Source organism: Mercenaria mercenaria, chromosome 6 (genome assembly GCF_021730395.1).
Source record: "Mercenaria mercenaria strain notata chromosome 6, MADL_Memer_1, whole genome shotgun sequence".
Taxonomy (NCBI): Eukaryota; Metazoa; Mollusca; class Bivalvia; order Venerida; family Veneridae; genus Mercenaria; species Mercenaria mercenaria.
The window spans coordinates 49,004,347-49,028,301 of NC_069366.1; the positions used below are offsets into that span (position 1 = coordinate 49,004,347).

Genomic DNA, 23,955 nt, shown 5'->3' on the forward strand with positions numbered 1-23,955 from the left:
TTGCTATATTATAGCACACTACTATTCCCAGATCCCTGACTTCTCATCAACGCTAGCAACTTCCCATCCTATATACTGAACTCCAATAAAAATCTATGCATGCTTTAGCTTGGGTGATGATGCACTGACTTAATTGTTTCCACAAACAAAAGACCTCTTTTTCTCCTCTCTATTGCATAAAATGGGATCAACAATTGCTGTTCATTATGGCAGAATGGAGTCCCGCTTTATCGACTAAACATTTAATCAGCCAGTATTTTCCTGTTGTTAAAACTTCATGTCATTAAGTACATATGAGCCATGCCATGAGAAAACCAACATAGTGGCTTTGCGACCAGCATGGATCCAGACCAGCCTGCGCATCCGCGCAGTCTGGTCAGGATCCATGCTGTTCGCTAACAGTTTCTCTAATTCCAATAGGCTTTGAATGCGAACAGCATGGATCCTGACCAGACTGCGTGGATGCACAGGCTGGTCTGGATCCATGCTGGTCGCAAAGCCACTATGTTGGTTTTCTCATGGCACGGCTCATATATGTCATTTGCATTACAAGAAACAACAATGGAGTATAAATGCCAGGTAGAAGCATAGTCAGTGAAATCTGTCAGCAGTAGATATACTTACAGAGATTCATACATCTTTCTTCCAAATGGTCTCTGTGCCCAGGGTATACCATCATCCGGGTTACTGGATGGTGTCAGCACTGTGTTACATGTGATAGGAATGAGTGACCATAGCTGTAATAAGCAGTTATGTATTAAGCTTATTTTCAATTGCTACTGGTAATCCATACGCATTTTAGCTGGAGGATAGTTAGTCTGGATTACCTGCCCCTACTATCGTTATCGGTACTGTTTGCAGTACGACGGGAACCAGGTACTGTTTGCAGTACGACGGGAACCAGACTAGAGGATAGTGTAAATACAGAAGACACTTTAATTCTAGAAGCATGAAATGAGCTGCGCCATGAGAAAACCAACATAGTGGCTTTGCGACCAGCATGGATCCAGACCAGCCTGCGCATCCGCACAGTCTGGTCAGGATCCATGCTGTTCGCTAACAGTTTCTCCAATTCCAATAGGCTTTAAAAGCGAACAGCATGGAGCCTGACCAGACTGCGTGGATGCGCAGGCTGGTCTGGATCCATGCTGGTCGCAAAGCCACTATGTTGGTTTTCCCATGGCACGGCTCAATTATGTGTAAAGCACACCCACACAGAACTCCTATCTGAATGTTAAATCTTAACTGGAGAAGGGGCTCCATCTCGCAACCCCTGGTCTCATGTCAGAGTTTCAATTGGACCACAGCCTCTGCTCTTGAGCAGTAACATAGCACCAGTATTCTTATACTTTCACAAATATCAATATGTTAAAAATATTGCTTTCTGTTTTCATAATTTTGATGTTATGATATACATGCCCCCAAAACATTTACAATAAATACAAATGTCATGCTCAGTTCTTCACAAATTCATGAAAAATTGTTTAGAAAGAACACGAGAAATGCCCAATTATACAAAGACACTATACAAACCCTAACAAGATCTTTTCTACCAACAGCAGCAGCTTCTTTCTTATTATGTTCACACATTCCTTCAATGTTATTCACATCCAAACTGAAAGTAATTACTAAATATAAATATCTTTACTAAAGACATGAAATCTGGCATTTATGTCTACTACAAGGAATTATAAAATAATAATAATACACAATGTATTTCATAATCTAATGAAAATCATTTAAACAATTAAATAAGCCACTGCTTAATATCTACAATTTTGTGAATGAGTCATTTCTTTTATTCTGGTTACATTTAGTACAGTCGAACTGTGTTCTCTCAAGCTCTACAGGACATGCAAAATTTGTTCCAAGTTATCCATAGTTCGAGCCCTGGAACAATTTTTGGAGGGACCTGGCAATGAGTTATAGCAAAGGGTTGTGTTAAAATTATCAGGGTTTGAGTGAACGAAGTTCGACTGTGTATCAGTTTATTAAATGTCACATACTTTTATTGTTAAAACTCTTTCAGGGCTGAAATGATCAATCTATCAGGGATAATGAGACAACATCATGTTCTTATCTAGTATCCCAATGCACACACCTCTGTTCCCCCCAAGTGTTATTTAAATCCCTTAAAAACTGGAGGAGCAGTGGTAAAATGGGTGCCACTCCAGAAAAAAAAACCCCACTATAATTGTGTCCATACGATACATGCCTCAGCCACATGATATATCAGGACAAAGAAGCCCATGCCTCTTCAATACTTGGGTGCATAGAATACTTGTATTGAGCTAAAAACAGTTTAAGATCTATTTAGTTATTTCTATGTAGTCCAAGCCAGTTTACCTATATTTCTCCGCCAGGTCTCTGTGTATATTAAGCAGACAATGTGTGTCATATATTCTAACTGGCTCCAGTTTCACCGACTTTTTCTCTTTCTTTGTTGCTCTATCCAAACTTTTCCATTTTGTCTCTTGTAGGTTGCTATAATTGCGAGATTTCGTCCTCTGTCTCTGAAAACATAGAAGCTTTGTGGTAATTTGACAGTGAAAAATTAATAATAACATCAGAAAACCACATTAAAAACTTGATGAGCTTAAAGTCAGGCCACCTATCTGGAACTTTTATTTTTAAATTTAAAAATGATGTGTAGTGTGATAGGAGAACTATTCATCTAACTGTATTCATTTTTAAATAAAGTCTTTCAATTTATACGACATCATAGAATATGACTGCTCTGAGAAAGACGCTGGGGGGAAGAGGGCCAAATTCATAAAGGTACTCCATCGGTCCTGTGAAACTAACTAGAAAATAATAACAGTTTTTCTGTCAGATGATAATAAATTTTCAGTGAAACTGTTAATTTCAATGGACCTCACTGCTGCTCAGACCCATGAAGAATATCATCTTCTTAAGTCTGAAATTCATTAATTCATGCCCATGTGGAAACGCCTTCGAACTGTAATTACTCACTCAGGTACCTTTCTTTACAGCACAGATCAGACTTTGACAAAAGTAGTACCTTATTAAACATATAGTAAGTACTGATTGACACTGGTTCCGCTTTTGGAGTAGGTGGACTACGAGAAAACATTGTGGAAAATCCGCTTGAACTCTGTGATGACCTCACACGATTTGTTGATGTGTACGCTGCCAACTCAGACAAAGCTCTATAATAAAAAGAAAATATCATACCATTTAGTACTCACTAACAATTTGTTTTTTTTTTTCATTTTGAAATCTGATCATCAACAAAACCACTTTCTCTGCATCAAAAACCTCTTAATGACAAGCCCGCTACACAGAGAGAAATTCAAACACCTAAGAAGTTATCTGAATTACTTTTACTCAAATTGAAGGGAAAATCTGATCTATAATTTCATGTTTTTGTAACATGTAGGTAAAGTTATTACATAAAAACTGCTATCTGAAAAGATATACTAAAGTTCCTTTTTCAAAACTTCCTTATTTCTGTCCAAGACTAAGTAAGAATTTTAAAAATATTCCAATAATTTGATAAAGTGTCAAATATCACCCTTATGTCACACAATCATAGTGTCTTTAAATTATTCATAATCAAGTAAAGCCTATGTATAATATGCATTGCTATAATGAACAAAAAAAAAAAGAATCAGGCTTTTGTCTGGTTACTTACTTTGGAGTTTTTTCAGAACCTTTACTAGCTTCTCGTGATCGTCCAAAACAAACTAACAACCCTAAAAAAAGGTAAATACAGGATTTTTAAACATGCATCATTATTAAGTGATTAGAAAAAATCAAGGTCAAGGTCAAGGTTTTTCCCCCCCTCTGTGCATTATTACACCAACATGCATATTTAACTTATTTGACAGGCCTGCAGTGCCTGGAGCTAGACAGGTTTTCTGTAGTATCTGCAGCAAAACAGGTTTTCTGTAGTGCCTGGGTCGAAACATGTTTTTCCATTGTGCCGGTAGCAAAACAAGTTTCTGCAAAACAGGTTTCTGCAATGCCTAGAGTAAAACATGTTCTGTGTAGTTTCTGGAGCAAAACAGGTTCCTGCACTGCCTAGAGTAAAACATGTTCTGTGTAGTTCATGGAGCAAAACAAGTTTTCTGTGAAGTTTTATAGAATTTCAGCAGATGGTTGCTTAGGAATAGCTCCTACAGGAATGTTGGGACAGTATTATCCAGTGAACAAGAGCACCGCAATGCGGAGCAATATACGCCCGAAGGTATGACCTTTGACCCCTAAGTGTGACCTTGACCTTGAAGCGAGCCATAAGAAACATGTGCTCTGCACATCGTCTCAATGTGGTGAACATTTGTGCCAAGTTTCTTTAAAATCCTTCAAGCAGTTCAAGAATTACAGAACGGACACGGAATTGTTAACAGATGGACAGACAGACGGAAGGACACTGGCATCATAACGTAATACGTCCCTTCAGGCATATAAAAATCACTCCATTGTAAAACATATAATACATGCTCAATCAGGGTTCATACTGTTCATACTTATTCAAATCCCATTAACAGTATTGGGGAACTACTCCAGACAAATTGAAAAATTACTATCATGGGCCCATAACTTTGCAATAAACAAAACATACCAGAATGTGGCCAGATATGCACATCTCTTCTGGGAAGTGCAGCTCAACAAAATACTCAACAGCAGAATAAAACTGAGTTCCACAAAATACTTAATGGCAGAATAAAACTGAGATCCACAAAATACTTACTAGTAGATTCAAAGTAAGCGCCACAAAATACTCATCAACACAAACTCACCAGCAGTTGACTGAAGTCCACAAAATTCTCACTAGCAGAATTAAAACGAGCTCACAGAATTAAACTGTGCTCCACAAAATACTTTACAGAAGGATTAAACTGTGCTCCACAAAATACGCACCAGCAGAATTAAACTGAGCTCCACAAAATACTCACCAGCAGAATTAAACTGTGCTCCACAAAATACTCACCAGCAGAATTAAACTGAGCTCCACAAAATACTCACCAGCAGAATTAAACTGTGCTCCACAAAATACTCACCAGCAGAATTAAACTGTGCTCCACAAAATACTCACCAGCAGAATTAAACTGAGCTCCACAAAATACTCACCAGCAGAATTAAACTGTGCTCCACAAAATACTCACCAGCAGAATTAAACTGAGCTCCACAAAATACTCACCAGCAGAATTAAACTGAGCTCCACATGTTCTAGGGAAGGGAATGGAGTAATCCTGGAATGCTGCAAATGGAAGCTGCTGCATAAATGACTGCTGGAGTTTATTGGTTGTTGGGGCAAATGTATCTGAGTCTGGCGTCTTCCTCTCTTCAAGCTGAAATAAATGTATAATGTAATAATGTATGCAACTTGTCAAGCATAATCATATAAATGTATCTATAAATAGCCATTGACCATATATGGGTTCTTCTTCACATACCTTTTAAAATTTGGACTTCAAAGTACTTAATTTCCATTTTGCAGGTCTCTGTAAAATTAATGCAGAATGTCATGAAACTCTGCATGCATGTGCCTGCTCCAGCTCTAAATAAATCTACAAAATTAAAGTAGTATAATTTAGCTTTAGCTGATTTTTTTGTTTTTTTTTTTTTTTTTTTTTTTAAATAAATAAAAAAATAAACATATGTCCCCACAAACATTCAAGTCAGCTAAAGCTATTAAGGAAATAAAAATTTAAGACTTAAACGTTGATAATTACAGGCCCTGAGATCCAGAAACACTAAAGCATTCAACATTTTCCCTATAATGTAAATTAGCTTTTGATGTCCCTTCTAGAGATGTTTTTTTTCCAAACAGAACAACATTTCATTCTATACCAGATAACAATAATTTTGGACTTTCATCCAATTTTTATCTGTTATTCACAGGTACCTCACAATTTCTCCACAGGAAACTCTAGGCCATGTAAGTCTTCGGATAAACACTGAATTCTCATAAAACTTACTGTCATGTTTTCAAAATGTGTGGCAAACTGTCGTATACATGGCTCCAAACAGTTAAGGTTCCTCTTGATATTGGTCTGTGATGTTTCATTCAATACCTGGACAAAATAATATAAAACAGAAAGATTGTTATTATTTAACAATTTCAGAAAAACACTGTAGCAGTAATTTTTTTATTAAGTTTTTATGTTGTTTTTTGTTTATCTTAATCCACTGTGTAACAGTTATTCAGTTTATACCATATTAAAGATGTTGTTAACAATGGCCCAGATCAATGATAGTGAAAATCCAAAAATGCAATGTGACACTTCAAAGCAATGCAGTTCAAATCTAATTCACAGGGCTTCAGAATTGCCAGTTTCTTGGTTTTAGATCATTTTCAGACTGACAAAATGAACAAGAGCTGTCTCCGTAGGATGACACATGCCCCCCGATGGCACTTTGAATGAATAGTTATGGCCGATGTTAGAGTTTAGGACCTTTGACCTACGGAGCTGGGTCTTGCGCGCGACACATTGTCTTACTGTGTCACATATTCATGCATAGTTATTTTAAAATCCATGCATGAATGACAAAGATATGGACCGCACATGCCCATCATTGCACTGTCATGAAAAATGATCTTTAACGTCTAAGTGTGACCTTGACCTTTGAGCTACGGACCTGGGTCTTGTGTGTGACATGTCGTCTTATTGTGGTACACATTCATGCCAAGTTATTTGAAAATCCATCCATCCATGACAAAGATATGGACTGGACACGCCCATCAATGCACTATCCTTTAACGTCTAAGTGTGACCTTGACCTCTGAGCTACGGACCTGGGTCTTGCGCACTGCATGTCGTCTTACTGTGGTACACATTCATGCCAAGTTATTTGAAAATCCATCCATCGATGACAAAGATATGGACCGGACACGCCCATTTATGCACTATCCTTTAACATCTAAGTGTGACCTTGACCTTTGAGCTACGGACCTGGGTCTTGCGCACTGCACGTCGTCTTACTGTGGTACACATTCATGCCAAGTTATTTGAAAATCCATCCATCGATGACAAAGATATGGACCGGACACGCCCATCAATGCACTATCCTTTAACGTCTAAGTGTGACCTTGACCTTTGAGCTACGGACCTGGGTCTTGCGCACTGCACATCGTCTTACTGTGGTACACATTCATGCCAAGTTATTTGAAAATCCATCCATCGATGACAAAGATATGGACCGGACACGAAAATTGCGGACAGACCGACAGACTGACAGACCGACAGACAGACGGACGGTTCAAAAACTATATGCCTCCCTTCGGGGGCATAAAAACATAAAATATTCTGGTCTGAGAAAAAGTAAAGATTTAGTTGAAAATCTCATTAATGACTCCTGCCAACATGAAATATTCAAATTTCCAACAAAAATGTCAAACCCTGGTGGACAATCAGTAATTAGTAAATGTGTCACAAATGTTCGACCGGTATACTGCAAAAGCACATATTTTCCCTGGGTCAAAATTTTATATTCGCAAAATTGTAAAAAATTTAATCTGCTTGTTTCGGCTTTTTAAGTCATGTGTACATTAAAGTTTCACATCGTAAAGATCAACAGCTATTTATTGTATGGATTTTATAACACCTCTAATTATCTGTAAACCTTAACAACTCTACACCTGTAACAAACATGATGGCTTTACATGTAACCTATATCCAGAGGCAGAGATGTCAATGTTTGTTTAATCAAACACACTGCAAACACAAAAGTTATCATATCATTCTAAACTAGAAATTGCTTTTGTAAAAAAGCACATGTCTCCTCCAATGCAAAGTCCTATAGGCAAGAAGTCAATAGGGGTCAGGAGCGAAAGTCAAAGAGACACTGATGGTTGGCTGCAATAGGGATCATCTACTTGGCATGTCCAGTCATCCCGCTAAATTTCAACACTATTGGCCTAGTGGTTCTCAAGTCACTGTTCAGGCTCCTGTGACCTTGACCTTTGATCAAGTGACCTCAAAATAAATAGGGGTCATCTACTCTGCATGTCCAATCAACCTATTAAGTTTCAACATTCTAGGTCAAGTGGTTCTCAAGTTATTCTCCAGAAATGATTTTACATGACCAGGCCCCTGTGACCTTGACCTTTAATAGACTGACCCCAAAATCAATAGGGATCATCTATTCTGCATGTTCAATCATCCTATGAAGTTTCAACATTCTGGGTCAAGTGGTTCTCAAGTTATTGATCGGAAATTGTTTTCCATGTTCAGGCTCCTGTGACCTTGACCTTTGATCAAGTGACCTCAAAAATAATAGGGGTCATCTACTCTGCATGTCCAATCATCCTATTAAGTTTCAACATTCTAGATCAAGTGGTTCTCAAGTTATTCTCCAGAAATGATTTTACATGACCAGGCCCCCGTGACCTTGACCTTTAATAGACTGACCCCAAAATCAATAGGGATCATCTACTCTGCATGTTCAATCATCCAATGAATTTTCAACATTCTGGGTCAAGTGGTTCTCAAGTTATTGATCGGAAATTGTTTTCCATGTTCAGGCTCCTGTGACCTTGACCTTTAACAGAGTGACCCCAAAATCGATAGGGGTCATCTACTCAGCATGTTCAATCATCCTATGAAGTTTCAACATTCTGGATCAAGAGGTTCTGAAGTTATTGATTGGAAATGGTTATCAATGTTCAGGCCCCTGTGACCTTGACCTTTAACGGAGTGACCCCAAAAACAATAGGGGTCATTTATTTTGCATGAACAATCATCCTATGAAGTTTCAACATTCTGGTAGAGTGGTTCTCAAGTTACTGACTGGAAATGGTTTTCAATGTTCAGGCTCCTGTGACCCTGACCCTTTACAGAGTAACTCCAAAATCAATAGGGGTCATCTACTTTGCATGTACAATCATCCTATGAAGTTTCAACATTCTGGGTCAAGTGGTACTCAAGTTATTGATCGGAAATGGTTTTCAAGGTTCAGGCCCCTGTCACCTTGACCTTTGATGGAGTGACCCCCAAAAACAATAGGGGTCATCTACTCTTCATGACCAATCATCCCATGAAGTTTCAACAATCTGGGTCAAGTGGTTCTCTAGTTATTGATAGGAAATGGTTTTCAATGTTCAGGCCCCTGTGACCTTGACCTTTGAAGGAGTGACCCCAAAAACAATAGGGGTTGTCTACTCCAGCAGCCCTACAACCCTATCAAGTTTGAAGGTTGTATGTCAAATGGTTCTCCAGTTATTGCTCGGAAATGAAGCGTGACGTACGGACGGACGGACAGGGCAAAAACAATATTTCTCCCCCAGAGGGGGGAAGACATAATTAAACAGTTATGCGGTTTGTTCTGTTTGTCTTAAAATTATGCTATCCTATAGTTATTACAGAGACACTAGACATAGCCGATTTTTGTTAATATGGCCGTTTCTATTTGATACGTGGGGGAAGGAAGGTTTGTGTAATAAAGAGATTTGCTTGATTTGTATTATACAAATGGTTAATATGTGCATGAGGATTAATGTTCGCAAGGGAAGGGACCTTGTGAATATAGAAATATTAAACCCTCAAGAAAATTTCTGCTTTTACAGTACTTTGATGCTTGCAGCTAGTCAACTTCCATGTTTTTAAAACTTTTCTGACAAAGCTTGCTTACCTTGTATAATTTCTTTATAACTCCTGATCCCACATTAGTTGGAGAGACAATTTCAAAGTTTGGTGCTGCAACATGTGGATAGTTGGCTGGGAAATGGATAGTCAAGTTTATAATATGCTTCCCTGAATTCACTGAGACAGAACACAATCGCTGGGAACCATCCATCTACAAAATACAAAACAAGTTTATAATATGCTTCCCTGAATTCACTGAGACAGAACACAATCGCTGGGAACCATCCATCTACAAAATACAATATAAGTTTATAATATGCTTCCCTGAATTCACTCGAGACAGAACACAAAACACTGAGAACCATCCATCTACAAAATACAATATAAGTTTATAATATGCTTCCCTGAACTCACTCAAGACAAAACACAAAACACTGGGAACCATCAATCTACAATATACAATATAAGTTTATAATATGCTTCCCTGAATTCACTCGAGACAGAACACAAAACACTGGGAACCATCAATCTACAAAATACAATATAAGTTTATAATATGCTTCCCTGAACTCACTCGAGACAAAACACAAAACACTGGGAACCATCAATCTACAAAATACAATATAAGTTTATAATATGCTCCCCTGAACTCACTTGAGACAAAACACTGGGAACCATCCATCTACAAAATACAATATAAGTTTATAATATGCTTCCCTGAACTCACTCGAGACAAACACAAAACACTGGGAACCATCAATCTACAATAAACAATATAAGTTTATAATATGCTTCCCTGAATTCACTCGAGACAAAACACAAAACACTGAGAACCATCAATCTACAATATAAGTTTATAATATGCTTCAGTGAATTCACTCGAGACAGAACACAAAACACTGGGAACCATCAATCTACAATATACAATATACGTTTATAATATGCTTCAGTGAATTCACTCGAGACAAAACACAAAACACTGGGAACCATCAATCTACAATATACAATATAAGTTTATAATATGCTTCAGTGAATTCACTCGAGACAGAACACAAAAGCTAGGAACTGTCCATCTACAAAATAAAATAAAAATTTATAATATGCTTCCCTGAAATTTCTGTGACAGAACACAAATTACATAACAGCCTGGAAGAATTCTGTAATGTTCTCTGAGTCCCAAGGGTAACCAACTGAATTCTTTCCACAAAGAGGTAATATGACTGTGACAGGACGTCTTAAATGTTGCCATGTCCTAAATAAATTGTAGTTTGTCAAACATTGTGTTTGGAAAACCACTCAGCAACACATCATCGTAAGAGTCTAATTTAGAGGTAACTACGCTATTCATAAGCAATTTTGTGGCAGCAATAGCATACATGCCATATTTTCAATAAGGGAGATTTGCCTCAACAGGGCTTTTTTTAAGGGAGATTTGGGTAAAAATAAGGGAGGCTTTTATTCGCTCATTTGTACGCGCTAAATAGCCGTTTTCATGAAAAACTCATCAAGTTTTCTATATTGAATTGATGAGGGAGCCAACAGTTGTGTACAGGATGCATGATTATTACTTACAGCACTTTAATTAATCCAAGGAAATTCAGAATTCCATGAAAGATTGAACCAGGAATTTTGTTTTTGCTTTATGTGTTGATGCTTCTGCATCTGGAGAGAGTGATCTTTTTGACATGTTTAAGCATACAATACTCAAAAGGTTGTGGACATATCATGTCTAAGCAGTCTTTTAAGGGCAGTCATTTCTTTTCAGGAATTGTTGAAACAAAAATGAAAGTCGTTCTATTGCTGGATTGTCAATATTTAGATTAAAACTACATGTATTTAAACTGGGAATTCTTTTCCCGTTAATTATTGCAACATGACAATATCACAAAGGAGTGGTAGTCAATGCTTTGGGCAGTATTAATTGCAATTTATTTCATAAAATTCACTTATCCGAATTCATGTTTGTCCGAAATTCTGTGTAGTCTGACATTAAGTCGCCAATTTTTGTTAAATCATGGTTGATTTTTTGCATGTTGTGCAAGTATTTAAATTGAGAAACATGAACTCGGTCTTAGCATTAACCTGTCTCATCTTCTGATGGCTCGATAAATATTGAGGTCAGCGAAAACGAAAGTACACTTTGGCAGGTTGCGGTAAAATGACGTAATTTTAAGACTGGTTTACATATTGTTTTAAAAACTACAGATCAGCGACTTTGATGTAATTGAATCGGTCTAAAATCTTGAATGCACATGTTTACAATTGCCTACAGGTAAGATTAAATGGTTAATTGTTTGCAGATAGTGACAGTAGGTGGAAAGATAATTAATGCCTCAGGCGTGTATCTCTCGATAAACAAGCTAGGGATTACAGACAACTATCAAAACTATGTTTGAAGAGCATTTCTGGGCTACTCGATATTGAATTTCAAGTATTTTCTAAAGGTCTACATTGGGTCTGAGATACGATTTTTCGACAGAGAACTTTTTTTCTGAATTTATTTTTTTACGGGAGGTTTTCATGTCCTGGCGGGAGACCCGGAGATATACTGAAAATACGGGAGAAAAAGGCTCCCGGCGGGAGATATGGCATGTATGCAATAGTTAGGAACTATCACTTGTGACCTATTCTGCATTGTTAAGTATATACAGCCCTGCACACACAGCTGACCTGTTGTTTCAGGTACACGTTAGATTTTTTTCATTATTCTAAGTGTCTGAGGTGTCAACACTTAGAATACTGCAGTTTTACACAAAAACCAAGAAGCTGTGTGTGCTGAACTGTCTGTGCAATACCTAACTGTGTAGATTTATGACAAAAATATGCTAGTAAAACATGTCTGTGATCAAAACCTATCACATACCTTGTCAATTGTAACATTCGGAATGTGTTGATTAACCATTGAAAATTCCTGGTACAATGTCATTGGCTGTTGATGAGACATGCTCTCTGATTGGTGGCTATTTTTATCACCATTTACTTTTGCAGAAGTGTGGGCGTGGCCATTTTCTTTTATTGTTTCTGAAGAATCATGGACAGTAGACTCACTCTCTGAGGAATCCAAAGTGTCATGACCACACAACTGCAAAAAAAAGACACAAATGACAGAGAAATTTATATCAATAATTTTTCATACCATTTACTAAGCAAGTGCTGTGACATCATTAATGAAGGGGAATTATTTTTAAGGATATCAGGGATGTTGGAGGACCATGATGGTCCTGAATCACTCACCTCTTCCCACATGACCCAGTTTTGAGTATGATGTCGTTTTTTCTATTATTTGACATAGTGACCTAGTTTTTGAGCTCATGTGACCCAGTTTTGAACTTTACCTAGATATTATCAAGATAAAAATTCTGACCAATTTTCATGAAGAGCCATTGAAAAATATGGTCTCTAGAGAGGTCACAAGGTTTTTCTATTATTTGACCTATTGACCTAGTTTTCGAAGGTACGCGACCCTGTTTTGAACCTGACCTAGATATCATCAAGGTGAACATTCTCACTAATTTTCATGAAGATCTCATGAAAAATATGGCCTCTAGAGAGGTCACAAGGTTTTTCTATTTTTATATACCTACTGGCCTAGTTTTTGACCGCACGTGACCCAGTTTCCAAACTGACCTAGATATCATCAAGCTGAACATTCAGGTCAATTTTCCTGAAGATCCATTGAAAAATATGGCCTCTAGAGAGGTCAAAAGATTTTAATAATTTTAGACCTACTGACCTAGTTTTTGACCGCAGCTGACCCAGTTTCAAACTTGACCTAGATATCATCAAGATGAACATTCAGACCAACTTTCATATAGATCCCATGAAAAGTATGGCCTCTAGAGAGGTCACAAGGTTTTTTTTATTATTTGACCTACTGACCTAGTTTTGTAAGGCACGTGACCCAGTTTCAAACTTGACCTAGATATCATCAAGGTGAACATTCTGACCAACTTCATGAAGATCCATACAAGGGTATGGCCTCTAGAGAGGTCACAAGGTTTTTCTATTTCAAGACCTACTGACCTAGTTTTTGATCGCAGTTGACCCAGTTTCAAACTTGACCTATATATCATCAAGATAAACATTCAGACCACCTTTCATACAGATCCCATGAAAAATATGGTCTCTACAGAGGTCACAACGTTTTTTCATTATTTGATCTACTGACCTACTTTTTGATGGCACCTGACCCACTTTCGAATCTGACCTAGGTATCATCAAGATGAACATTCTGACCAATTTTTATGGAGATCCATTCACAAGTATGGCCTCTAGAGAGGTCACAAGGTTTTTCTATTTTTAGGCCTACTGACCTAGTTTTTGACCGCACATGACCCTGTTTCGAATTTGACCTAGATATCATCAAGATGAACATTCAGACCAACTTCCATACAGATCCCATGAAAAATATGGCCTTTAGAGAGGTCACAAGGTTTTTCTATTATTTGACCTACTGACCTAGTCTTTGATGGCACGTGACCCACTTTCGAACTTGACCTAGATATCATCAAGATGAACATTCTCACTAATTTTCATGAAGATCTTATGAAAAATATGGCCTCTAGAGAGGTCACAAGGTTTTTCTATTATTTGACCTACCGACCTAGTTTTTGATGGCACGTGACCCACTCTCGAACATGACCTAGATATCATCAAGGTGGACATTCTGACCAATTTTCATGAAGATCTCCCCCCCCCCTCTCAAGAAATATATGGCCTCTAGAGAGGTCACAAGGCTTTTCTATTTTTAAACCTACTGACCTACTTTTTGATGGCATGTGACCCAGTTTCGAACTTGACCTAGATATCATCAAGATGAACATTCAGACCAACTTTCATACAGATCCCATGAAAAATATGGCCTTTAGAGAGGTCACAAGGTTTTTCTAATATTTGACCTACTGACCTAGTTTTTGAGGGCACGTGACCCACTTTCGAACTTGACCTAGATATCATCAAGATGAACATTCTGACCAATTTTCATGAAGATCTTGTGAAATATATGGCCTCTAGAGAGGTCATAAGGTTTTTCTATTTTTTAGACCTACTGACCTAGTTTTTGAGGCACGTGACCCAGTTTCGAACTTGACCTAGATATCATCAAAGTGAATATTCTGACCAATTTTCATGAAGATCTTGTGAAATATATGGCCTCTAGAGAGGTCACAAGGTTTTTCTATTTTTAGACCTACTGACCTAGTTTTTGACGGCACGTGACCCAGTTTTGAACTTGACCTAGATATCATCAAGATGAATATTCTTACCAACTTTCATAAAGATCCCACAAGAAATGTGACCTCTAGAGTGGTCACAAGTAAAAGTTTATGGACGCACGGACGGATGACGGACACTGCGTGATCACAAAAGCTCACCTTGTCACTATGTGACAGGCGAACTAAAAAAAAACACACACACAGAAATTTATTTTGTTTGGTGTGTATATACATATATAGCGGTGTAGTAGGATAATCCATGATAAAAGATCATTCTGTGCTATATACATTACACTCACATCTCAGTCAATGACTGTAGAATACTCAGTGATTGTCTCAACAGTAACCTAGAGATAACTTCAGTCACCTCAACAGATAAACTGGAGTCAACCTCATATTCGCCTTTAATTCATCATTGATGTTTATCACTCAATTTTTACAAATCAAAATACCAATGAAATGCTCTACAAAGAAGGATGATATTAAAATTGCACAAACTGCAAAACTTTTTTTAGAGAAACTGTGGTCACATCAGCACAACAAGAGGACCATGATGGTCCTGAATTGCTCACCTCTTCCCACATGACCCAGTTTTGAGTATGACATCGTTTTTTCTATTATTTGACAAAGTGACCTAGTTTTTGAGCTCATGTGACCCAGTTTTGAACTTTACCTAGATATTATCAAGATAAAAATTCTGACCAATTTTCATGAAGATCCATTGAAAAATATGGTCTCTAGAGAGGTCACAAGCTTTTTCTATTATTTGACCTATTGACCTAGTTTTCGAAGGTACGCGACCCTGTTTTGAACCTGACCTAGATATCATCAAGGTGAACATTCTCACTAATTTTCATGAAGATCTCATGAAAAATATGGCCTCTAGAGAGGTCACAAGGTTTTTCTATTTTTATATCTACTGGCCTAGTTTTTGACCGCACATGACCCAGTTTCGAAACTGATCTAGATATCATTAAGGTGAACATTCAGATCAATTTTCATGAAGATCCATTGAAAAATATGGCCTCTAGAGAAGTCAAATGATTTTAATAATTTTAGACCTACTGACCTAGTTTTTGACCACAGTTGACCCAGTTTCAAACTTGACCTAGATATCATCAAGATGAACATTCAGACCAACTTTCGTACAGATCCCATGAAAAGAATGGCCTCTAGAGAGGTCACAACGTTTTTTTTATTATTTGACCTACTGACCTAGTTTTTTAAATCACGTGACCCAGTTTCAAATTTGACCTAGATATCATCAAGGTGAACATTCTGACCAATTTTTATGGAGATCCATTCACAAGTATGGCCTCTAGAGAGGTCACAAGGTTTTTCTATTTTTAGACCTACTGACCTAATTTTTGACTGCACATGACCCTGTTTTGAACTTGACCTAGATATCATCAAGATGAACATTCAGACCAATTTTCATACAGATCCCATGAAAAATATGGCCTTTAGAGAGAACACAAGGTTTTTCTATTATTTGACCTACTGACCTAGTTTTTGATGGCACGTGACCCACTTTCAAACTTGACCTAGATATCATCAAGGTGAACATTCTGACCAATTTTCATGAAGATCTCATGAAATATATGGCCTCTAGAGAGGTCACAAGGTTTTTCTATTTTTAGACCTACTAACCTAGTTTTTGACCGCACTAACCCAGTTTCGAACTTGACCTAGATATCATCAAGACGAACATTCAGACCAACTTTCATACAGATCCCATGAAAAATATGGCCTTTAGAGAGGTCACAAGGTTTTTCTATTATTTGACCTACTGACCTAGTTTTTGATGGCACCTGACCCAGTTTCGAACTTGACCTAGATATCATCAAGGTGAACGTTCTGACCAATTTTCATGAAGATCTTGTGAAATATATGGCCTCTAGAGAGGTCACAAGGTTTTTCTATTTTTAGACCTACTGACCTAGTTTTTGAAGGCACGTGACCCAGTTTCGAACTTGACATAGATATCATCAAGGTGAACAATCTGACCAATTTTCATGAAGATCTTATGAAATATATGGCCTCTAGAGAGGTCACAAGGTTTTTCTATTTTTAGACCTACTGACCTAGTTTTTGATGGCACGTGACCCAGTTTCGAACTTGACCTCGATATCATCAAGATGAACATTCTGACCAACTTTCATAAAGATCCCATGAAAAATGTGACCTCTAGAGTGGTCACAAGCAAAAGTTTACGGACGGACGGACGGACGGACGCACGCACTGACGCACGGAGGGACGACGGACACCGCGCGATCACAAAAGCTCACCTTGTCACTTTGTGACAGGTGAGCTAAAAAGCAAGTTACTCTACTGACAAAAAGAAGTACTTATCCACTTTTTACATCCAGGTGAATGTCTTAGCATAATACCATTTTACAAATCTAAATTTTAAGATAACATTTCTATAAATTCAATCTCTTGATATAAATCCCTTCATTCCAAACATAGATACTCCATATACAAGTGTTGTGAAATGTTTAAAATAAAATCAGAGTTTATCAAGTGAAATATGTACCCTCTGCAACTGTGTATCCACCTTCCAGATCTTCAGACTCTGATCCTTTGACCATGTTACCAGCTGATAATCTCTGCTAGCTGTAAATAACATACAACAATAATTAATGTCAAAATGTTTTTCTTTCACTGCTATATACAGCAATTGTATTCAAATTCCCATGAAATCTACTGACCCCAAAGGCAGAACATTCCAAAGTCACAATGTTCAACTGGCCTACCATTGTTTAACACACCTCACATTATCAGATGAAAATTTCACACATTTTACACTTTTTGGTATTTTTCTTTACTCAGATACATCTGTGATCGTCTTTGATTGAAGTCTGAGTCATCAGATCAAGTGATGTTTAATGTTATTTTAATTACCAGTGGTTCACACCCATTGTAAACAAAGCGATCTGTAACCAAATTGAATCAATTTGTGACTATCAAGTTTTTAAAAGGCAAGTAATTAGTGGTATAAATTAAAAGGTATAGTGTCATCACCATAATTATGTACAATTTTGTCACTAATATACAAAATGACACGTCTTACAACGGCAGAAGCCATTTTCGTGCGTATTTGTAATGGAAATGGTCCTGTTTGGCTTACAGATAACCAAACATTTTGGTTCTTTCAGTTAGCTTTTATCTATTTGTCATAATTCTTTTTCAAATATTCGAATAGTAAATGAGCATTCGAACATTCGCGTAATGAACAAATATTCGAATATTCGTTGCCATCCCTAGATGAAATACATGCATTTGACCACATGGTACCCAAAGAAAGCATGTGTCATGGCACAGGGTTAGGGCTTTTGCTGTTTCACTAGCCGTGGTTTAGTTTAGTCCCCACTGAGGTAAGAAATACATGCCCAAATGGAAACTACTAATTTTTTGTTAAAATTGATGGAAGAATATCAGTATAGGAGAGATCGTGTTTGTAAACAAATCCATTGTATTTTCTATTTTTAGAACTAATAAGACAAAGACCGTGTGGGCAGACGCCGAGCGTCCATGTTTTTTGTAAACAGTGATGTTTTTCTAACGGCTTAAACTTTCTTAAAACACAAATAATATCAATAATTTTTTGATCAATGGAATGTGTATAAAACAAGCAATTTATTGATTACTTCTGATTATAATTTCGAAATTAAATGGATTAATTATGAACGCTTAACTTACAGTGTTTTTTCAAAAAGTTTGGAGGATCGCTTTGCCGCTATTAAAATCTTATGTCATTTTAAACGGTTATTCATTTTAAAAAGATATTTAAATGGGAAAATATGAAAATCGTAACCATTTCAAAACTTTTTGAATTTTTAAAATCCATAAATGAGCGAAAAAGTTATTAAAAATTAAAAATTCAGATCCCATACACAAACGATGTAAAAATATTTGTTTTACCCACCACCAGATAAACAGGTATTTATGCGTGACGTCATGGCGATCTCTCCTATTATGACAAAAAAAATCAAAAGCATTTTTGTCATTCATTTTCTGGTCCTGACTGATTACAGGTCTAGCTTGAAATATTTTGAGACAGTAAACAAATCTTTAACATGAAAATACTATGACGAAAAAAAAACCTAAGAAAATAACACCATAAATATTACATTCATCTTTTTTTCTCCACTGGAATTCCAAGACAACATCACTATGTCCTATGAACTGATGGACAGGTTGGTCTAAATTAGAGTTACTCCACAAAAACAGGCTGTTTTCTCCTCTCCGTAGTGTTGACATCACAGCTGTGACTAGACCATCTCCAAAAGGCTTGAAAACACACAGCAAAACATTACTATTTAACAAACATAACAATTCTTTGGAAATACACAAAATTATTTTAACATAGATTATTTTGTCATTGAAAAACACACTGATTATGTCTTTTGGTTGGTTTAAATGTCACACTGACAATTACAGTAAACCTCGCTTATAAGGAACAGCTTGGGACCTCTAAAAATTGTTCCTTATAACCGAGGTTCTTTATATCCGTATAGCGAAATAGTTCCTTGTAACCGAGGTTAGTATAACGAACACAATTTGTATAGCGAACACTATTTGAATGACGTTTGAAAAGGGCTATGTGTTCACTTCCGGGCCGACCATGAATCTTTATGTGAGAAAGTTGCGAGTCTAGTACCGGTCCTTTTCTGGAGAGATGGTAAGGTAAACTGTCTGAAACATGGCCTTTAAACCTAAACTAAGCCAACGAATGAATAGGCATCAATACTAATATAAACAAGAGGACCATGATGGTCCTGAATCGCTCACCTCTTCCCACATGACCCAGTTTTGAGTATGACATCATTTTTTCTATTATTTGACATAGTGACCTAGTTTTTAAGCTCATGTGACCCAGTTTTGAACTTTACCTAGATATTATCAAGATAAAAATTCTGACCAATTTTCATGAAGATCCATTGAAAAATATGGTCTCTAGGTTTTTCTATTATTTCATCTATTGACCTAGTTTTCGAAGGTACGTGACCCTGTTTTGAACTTTACCTAGATATCATCAAGGTGAACATTCTCACTTATTTTCATGAAGATCTCATGAAAAATATGGCCTCTAGAGAGGTCACAAGGTTTTTCTATTTTTATACCTACTGGCCTAGTTTTTGACCGCACATGACCCAGTTTCGAAACTGATCTAGATATTATCAAGGTGAACATTTAGATCAATTTTCATGAAGATCCATTGAAAAATATGGCCTCTAGAGAGGTCAAAAGATTTTAATAATTTTAGACCTACTGACCTAGTTTTTGACCGCAGTTGATTCAGTTTCAAACTTGACTTGCTAGATATCATCAAGATGAACATTCAGACCAACTTTCATACAGATCCCATGAAAAGTATGGCCTCTAGAGAGGTCACAAGGTTTTTTATTATTTGACCTGCTGACCTAGTTTTTTATGGCACGTGACCCAGTTTCAAACTTGAACTAGATAACATCAAGGTGAACATTCTGACCAATTTTTATGGAGATCCATTCATAAGTATGGCCTCTAGAGAGGTCACAAGGTTTTTCTATTTTTAGACCTACTGACCTAGTTTTTGACCGCACATGACCCTGTTTCGAACTTGACCTAGATATTATCAAGATGAACATTCAGACCAATTTTCATACAGATCCAATGAAAAATATGGCCTTTAGAGAGGTCACAAGGTTTTTCTATTATCTGACCTACTGACCTAGTTTTTGAGGGCACGTGACCCACTTTCGAACTTGATCTAGATATCATCAAGATGAACATTCAGATTAACTTTCATACAGATCCCATGAAAAATATGGCCTCTAGAGTGGTCACAAGGTTTTTCTATTATTTGACCTACTGACCTAGTTTTTGATGGCATGTGACCCACTTTCGAACTTGACCTAGATATCATCAAGGTGAACGTTCTGACCAATTTTCATGAAGATGTCATGAAATATATGGCCTCTAGAGAGGTCACAAGGTTTTTCTATTTTTAGACCTACTGACCTAGTTTTTGACAGCACGTGACCCAGTTTCGAACTTGACCTAGATATCATCAAGATGAACATTCAGACCAACTTTCATACAGATCCCATGAAAAATATGGCCTTTAGAGAGGTCACAAGGTTTTTCTATTATTTGACCTACTGACCAAGTTTTTGACGGCACGTGACCCAGTTTCGAACTTGACCTAGATATCATCAAGATGAACATTCTGACCAATTTTCATGAAGATCCCATGAAAAATGTGACCTCTAGAGTGGTCACAAAGTTTTTCTATTTTTAGACCTACTGACCTAGTTTTTGACTGCACGTGACCCAGTTTCGAACTTGACCTAGATATCATCAAGATGAACATTCTGACCAACTTTCATGAAGATCCCATGAAAAATGTGACCTCTAGAGTGGTTACAAGGTTTTTCTATTTTTAGACCTACTGACCTAGTTTTTGAAGGCACATGACCCAGTTTCGAACTTGACCTAGATATCATCAAGATAAAAATTCTGACCAATTTTCATGAAGATCCATTGAAAAATGTGACCTCTAGAGTGGTCACAAGGTTTTTCTATTTTTAGACCTACTGACCTAGTTTTTGACTGCACGTGACCCAGTTTCGAACTTGACCTAGATATCATCAAGATGAACATTCTGACCAATTTTCATGAAGATCCCATGAAAAATGTGACCTCTAGAGTGGTCACAAGGTTTTTCTATTTTTAGACCTACTGACCTAGTTTTTGAACGCACGTGACCCAGTTTCGAACTTGACCTAGATATCATCAAGATGAACATTCTGACCAACTGTCATGAAGATCCCATGAAAAATGTGACCTCTAGAGTGGTCACAAGGTTTTTCTATTTTTAGACCTACTGACCTAGTTTTTGACTGCACGTGACCCAGTTTCAAACTTGACCTAGATATCATCAAGATGAACATTCTGACCAACTTTCATGAAGATCCCATGAAAAATGTGACCTCTAGGGTGGTCACAAGGTTTTTCTATTTTAAGACCTACTTAACCTAGTTTTTGACCGCACGTGACCCAGTTTCGAACTTGACCTAGATATCATCAAGTTGAACATTCTGACCAATTTTCATAAAGATCCCATGAAAAATGTGACCTCTAGAGTGGTCACAAGCAAAAAGTTTACGGACGCACGGACGGACGACGGACACTGCGCGATCACAAAAGCTCACCTTGTCACTTTGTGACAGGTGAGCTAAAAAATGTTCAATTTTCTATTTTTCAGGCACTAGACAACGGCGTCTTACAAGCGGATTAAAGTGTAAATTATACCTATACTTTTGCTATTGTCTATTTTAGCACCTGCTTTAATTTTTACAACTGGAAACCAGGTAAACTGGACTGTTTGCCATTGTTAATCAGGCGTAATTAGCACATTTATTAGGATATTTTCATCCTGACAAAACTTAGTTTTAATAAGACTAATAATGACTAATAATGACCAATACTATAATTCCAAGACTTCTATCGTGTAGTATTTGATAAATGTTAATGATGATATTATATATTTTCTTTTTATCGTATCCTTGAATTAACCAATGAAAGATCATAGAAATGAAATCATTTGTTTTTATTCAAGTGCATGAAAGCGCGTGAAAGTGTTGAGGTACTCTGATGTCATCAGTGATGCTCGTGTTTATTTCCGATTTTCAATATTTTTTATTCTTTGTCTATTCGCTATAACTGAGGGGTTTTCCACTGAATTTCATAATTTGGGACTGGAAAAAGTGTTCCTTATAACCGAGTGTTCGTTATAACCGAGTTCCTTATAACCGATGATTTTTACATTGAATAATGAAGGAATTAGATCGGGGAATTGAAAACTGTTCCTTATAACCGAGTGTTCTTTATATCCGAGTTCCTTGTAAGTGAGGTTTACTGTATAAGTCATATTGCAACTTTTTTTTTTTTAGTACTAAAGACAGAAGACCTTAAGTGCCCCTCCATGCATTACACATGTATTTCAGGCATGTGTGGGCACCTGTGTAGAACCAAGGACCTTCAGTAAGCAACACAGCTTCCTCACATGGAAGAATTCTACACTCCAAATGAGATTTCAAACCCACAGCTGTGGGGGGCAGGGTACAAGTAAATCACTCATTCAGGAAAATAAATTGTCGAATGTTTAATATCTATGAATAACAAGAGCACAGCAATGCAGAGCTATATAAGCCCAAAGGTATAACCTTTATTTTTATTTCTAGCAATCACATCCATCTTGCACAAATGTTTATAATTTTGCACAAAACATAAACATACATTGATACTTTAATCATACACTGCTATTACAATTTTAATCCTGAAAGCTTGTACGACTTACTGTGAATCTTGCACGCCATACTGGTGATCCAGATATTAACGTTCCTTTATCTTGTTTTGGACAAGAATAGTCCCAAAACTGAAATAAACACAGCTGCATTGTTAACATTATTCAGATTAATGTTTCATTCAAACATTACTGCATGAAAGACAGTTCATGAATTTTTAGCCCTCCTTTGTAGTATGGGATTTCTTCAATTTTGTATTGTTTGTTTGTTTGTTCTGGGTTTAATGCTGTTTTTCAACAGTATTTCAGTTATGTAACGGCAGGCAGTTAACCTCAGCAGATTTCCTGGATTCTGTACCAGTACAAACCTGTTCTCTGCAAGAAACTGCCAACTTCCCCACATGAATCAGAGGTGGAGCACAAATGATTTCAGACACAATGTCTTTTATCGAGTCGTCATGGAGAACATACGCCCCACCCTGGGATCAATCTCAAAACCTTGCGATCAGTTGATCTGCACTCCCCATGTAGAGCTAAGCGGTCGGGCTTCAAGTTTGTAATAAGTAGATGGGAACAGTCTGTCCAGTTGTTAGGTTCAATGTCACACCAACACAATTACAGGTAATGTGGCAACTGTCTATAGACACCAGGCGCCCCTCAGGGCATTATTTCAGGTACCTGGGTAGAACCACTAACCTCCAGTTAGCTTAGGTAGAGCGAAATATTTCCAATCATGGCATTTAGAGTCTGGTCCCTGGGTGAGGCAAGTAAAGATCTCACATGATACAATACATTTATAAACATTACCTTCTGCCTCTTTTTCAAGCAGAGAATTTGTAAATTACTTGTAAGACCAAGTAATCACTTGAATTAAATTAACAGACTGCATTTACATAAT

The 23,955-nt window shown here is 37.1% G+C and overlaps 1 protein-coding gene across 9 annotated transcripts in view; it reads right to left on the reverse strand.

Moving 5' to 3' along the window:
- LOC123548964 (GATOR complex protein WDR59-like) overlaps nucleotides 1-23,955 on the reverse strand; it is an 81,312-nt gene that overhangs the window by 43,679 nt on the left and 13,678 nt on the right. For all 9 annotated transcript variants that reach the window (XM_053545834.1, XM_053545837.1, XM_053545832.1 and 6 more), the window contains exons 8-19: nucleotides 23,112-23,189; nucleotides 18,898-19,057; nucleotides 17,301-17,380; nucleotides 12,415-12,633; nucleotides 9,598-9,762; nucleotides 5,946-6,041; nucleotides 5,165-5,315; nucleotides 3,656-3,716; nucleotides 3,023-3,170; nucleotides 2,347-2,513; nucleotides 1,534-1,615; nucleotides 625-737 (exon numbers count right to left, since the gene is read on the reverse strand). In XM_053545834.1, coding sequence (XP_053401809.1) covers nucleotides 625-737; nucleotides 1,534-1,615; nucleotides 2,347-2,513; nucleotides 3,023-3,170; nucleotides 3,656-3,716; nucleotides 5,165-5,315; nucleotides 5,946-6,041; nucleotides 9,598-9,762; nucleotides 12,415-12,633; nucleotides 17,301-17,380; nucleotides 18,898-19,057; nucleotides 23,112-23,189 — 1,520 coding nt within the window. The remainder of the gene's footprint in view (nucleotides 1-624; nucleotides 738-1,533; nucleotides 1,616-2,346; nucleotides 2,514-3,022; nucleotides 3,171-3,655; nucleotides 3,717-5,164; nucleotides 5,316-5,945; nucleotides 6,042-9,597; nucleotides 9,763-12,414; nucleotides 12,634-17,300; nucleotides 17,381-18,897; nucleotides 19,058-23,111; nucleotides 23,190-23,955) is intronic.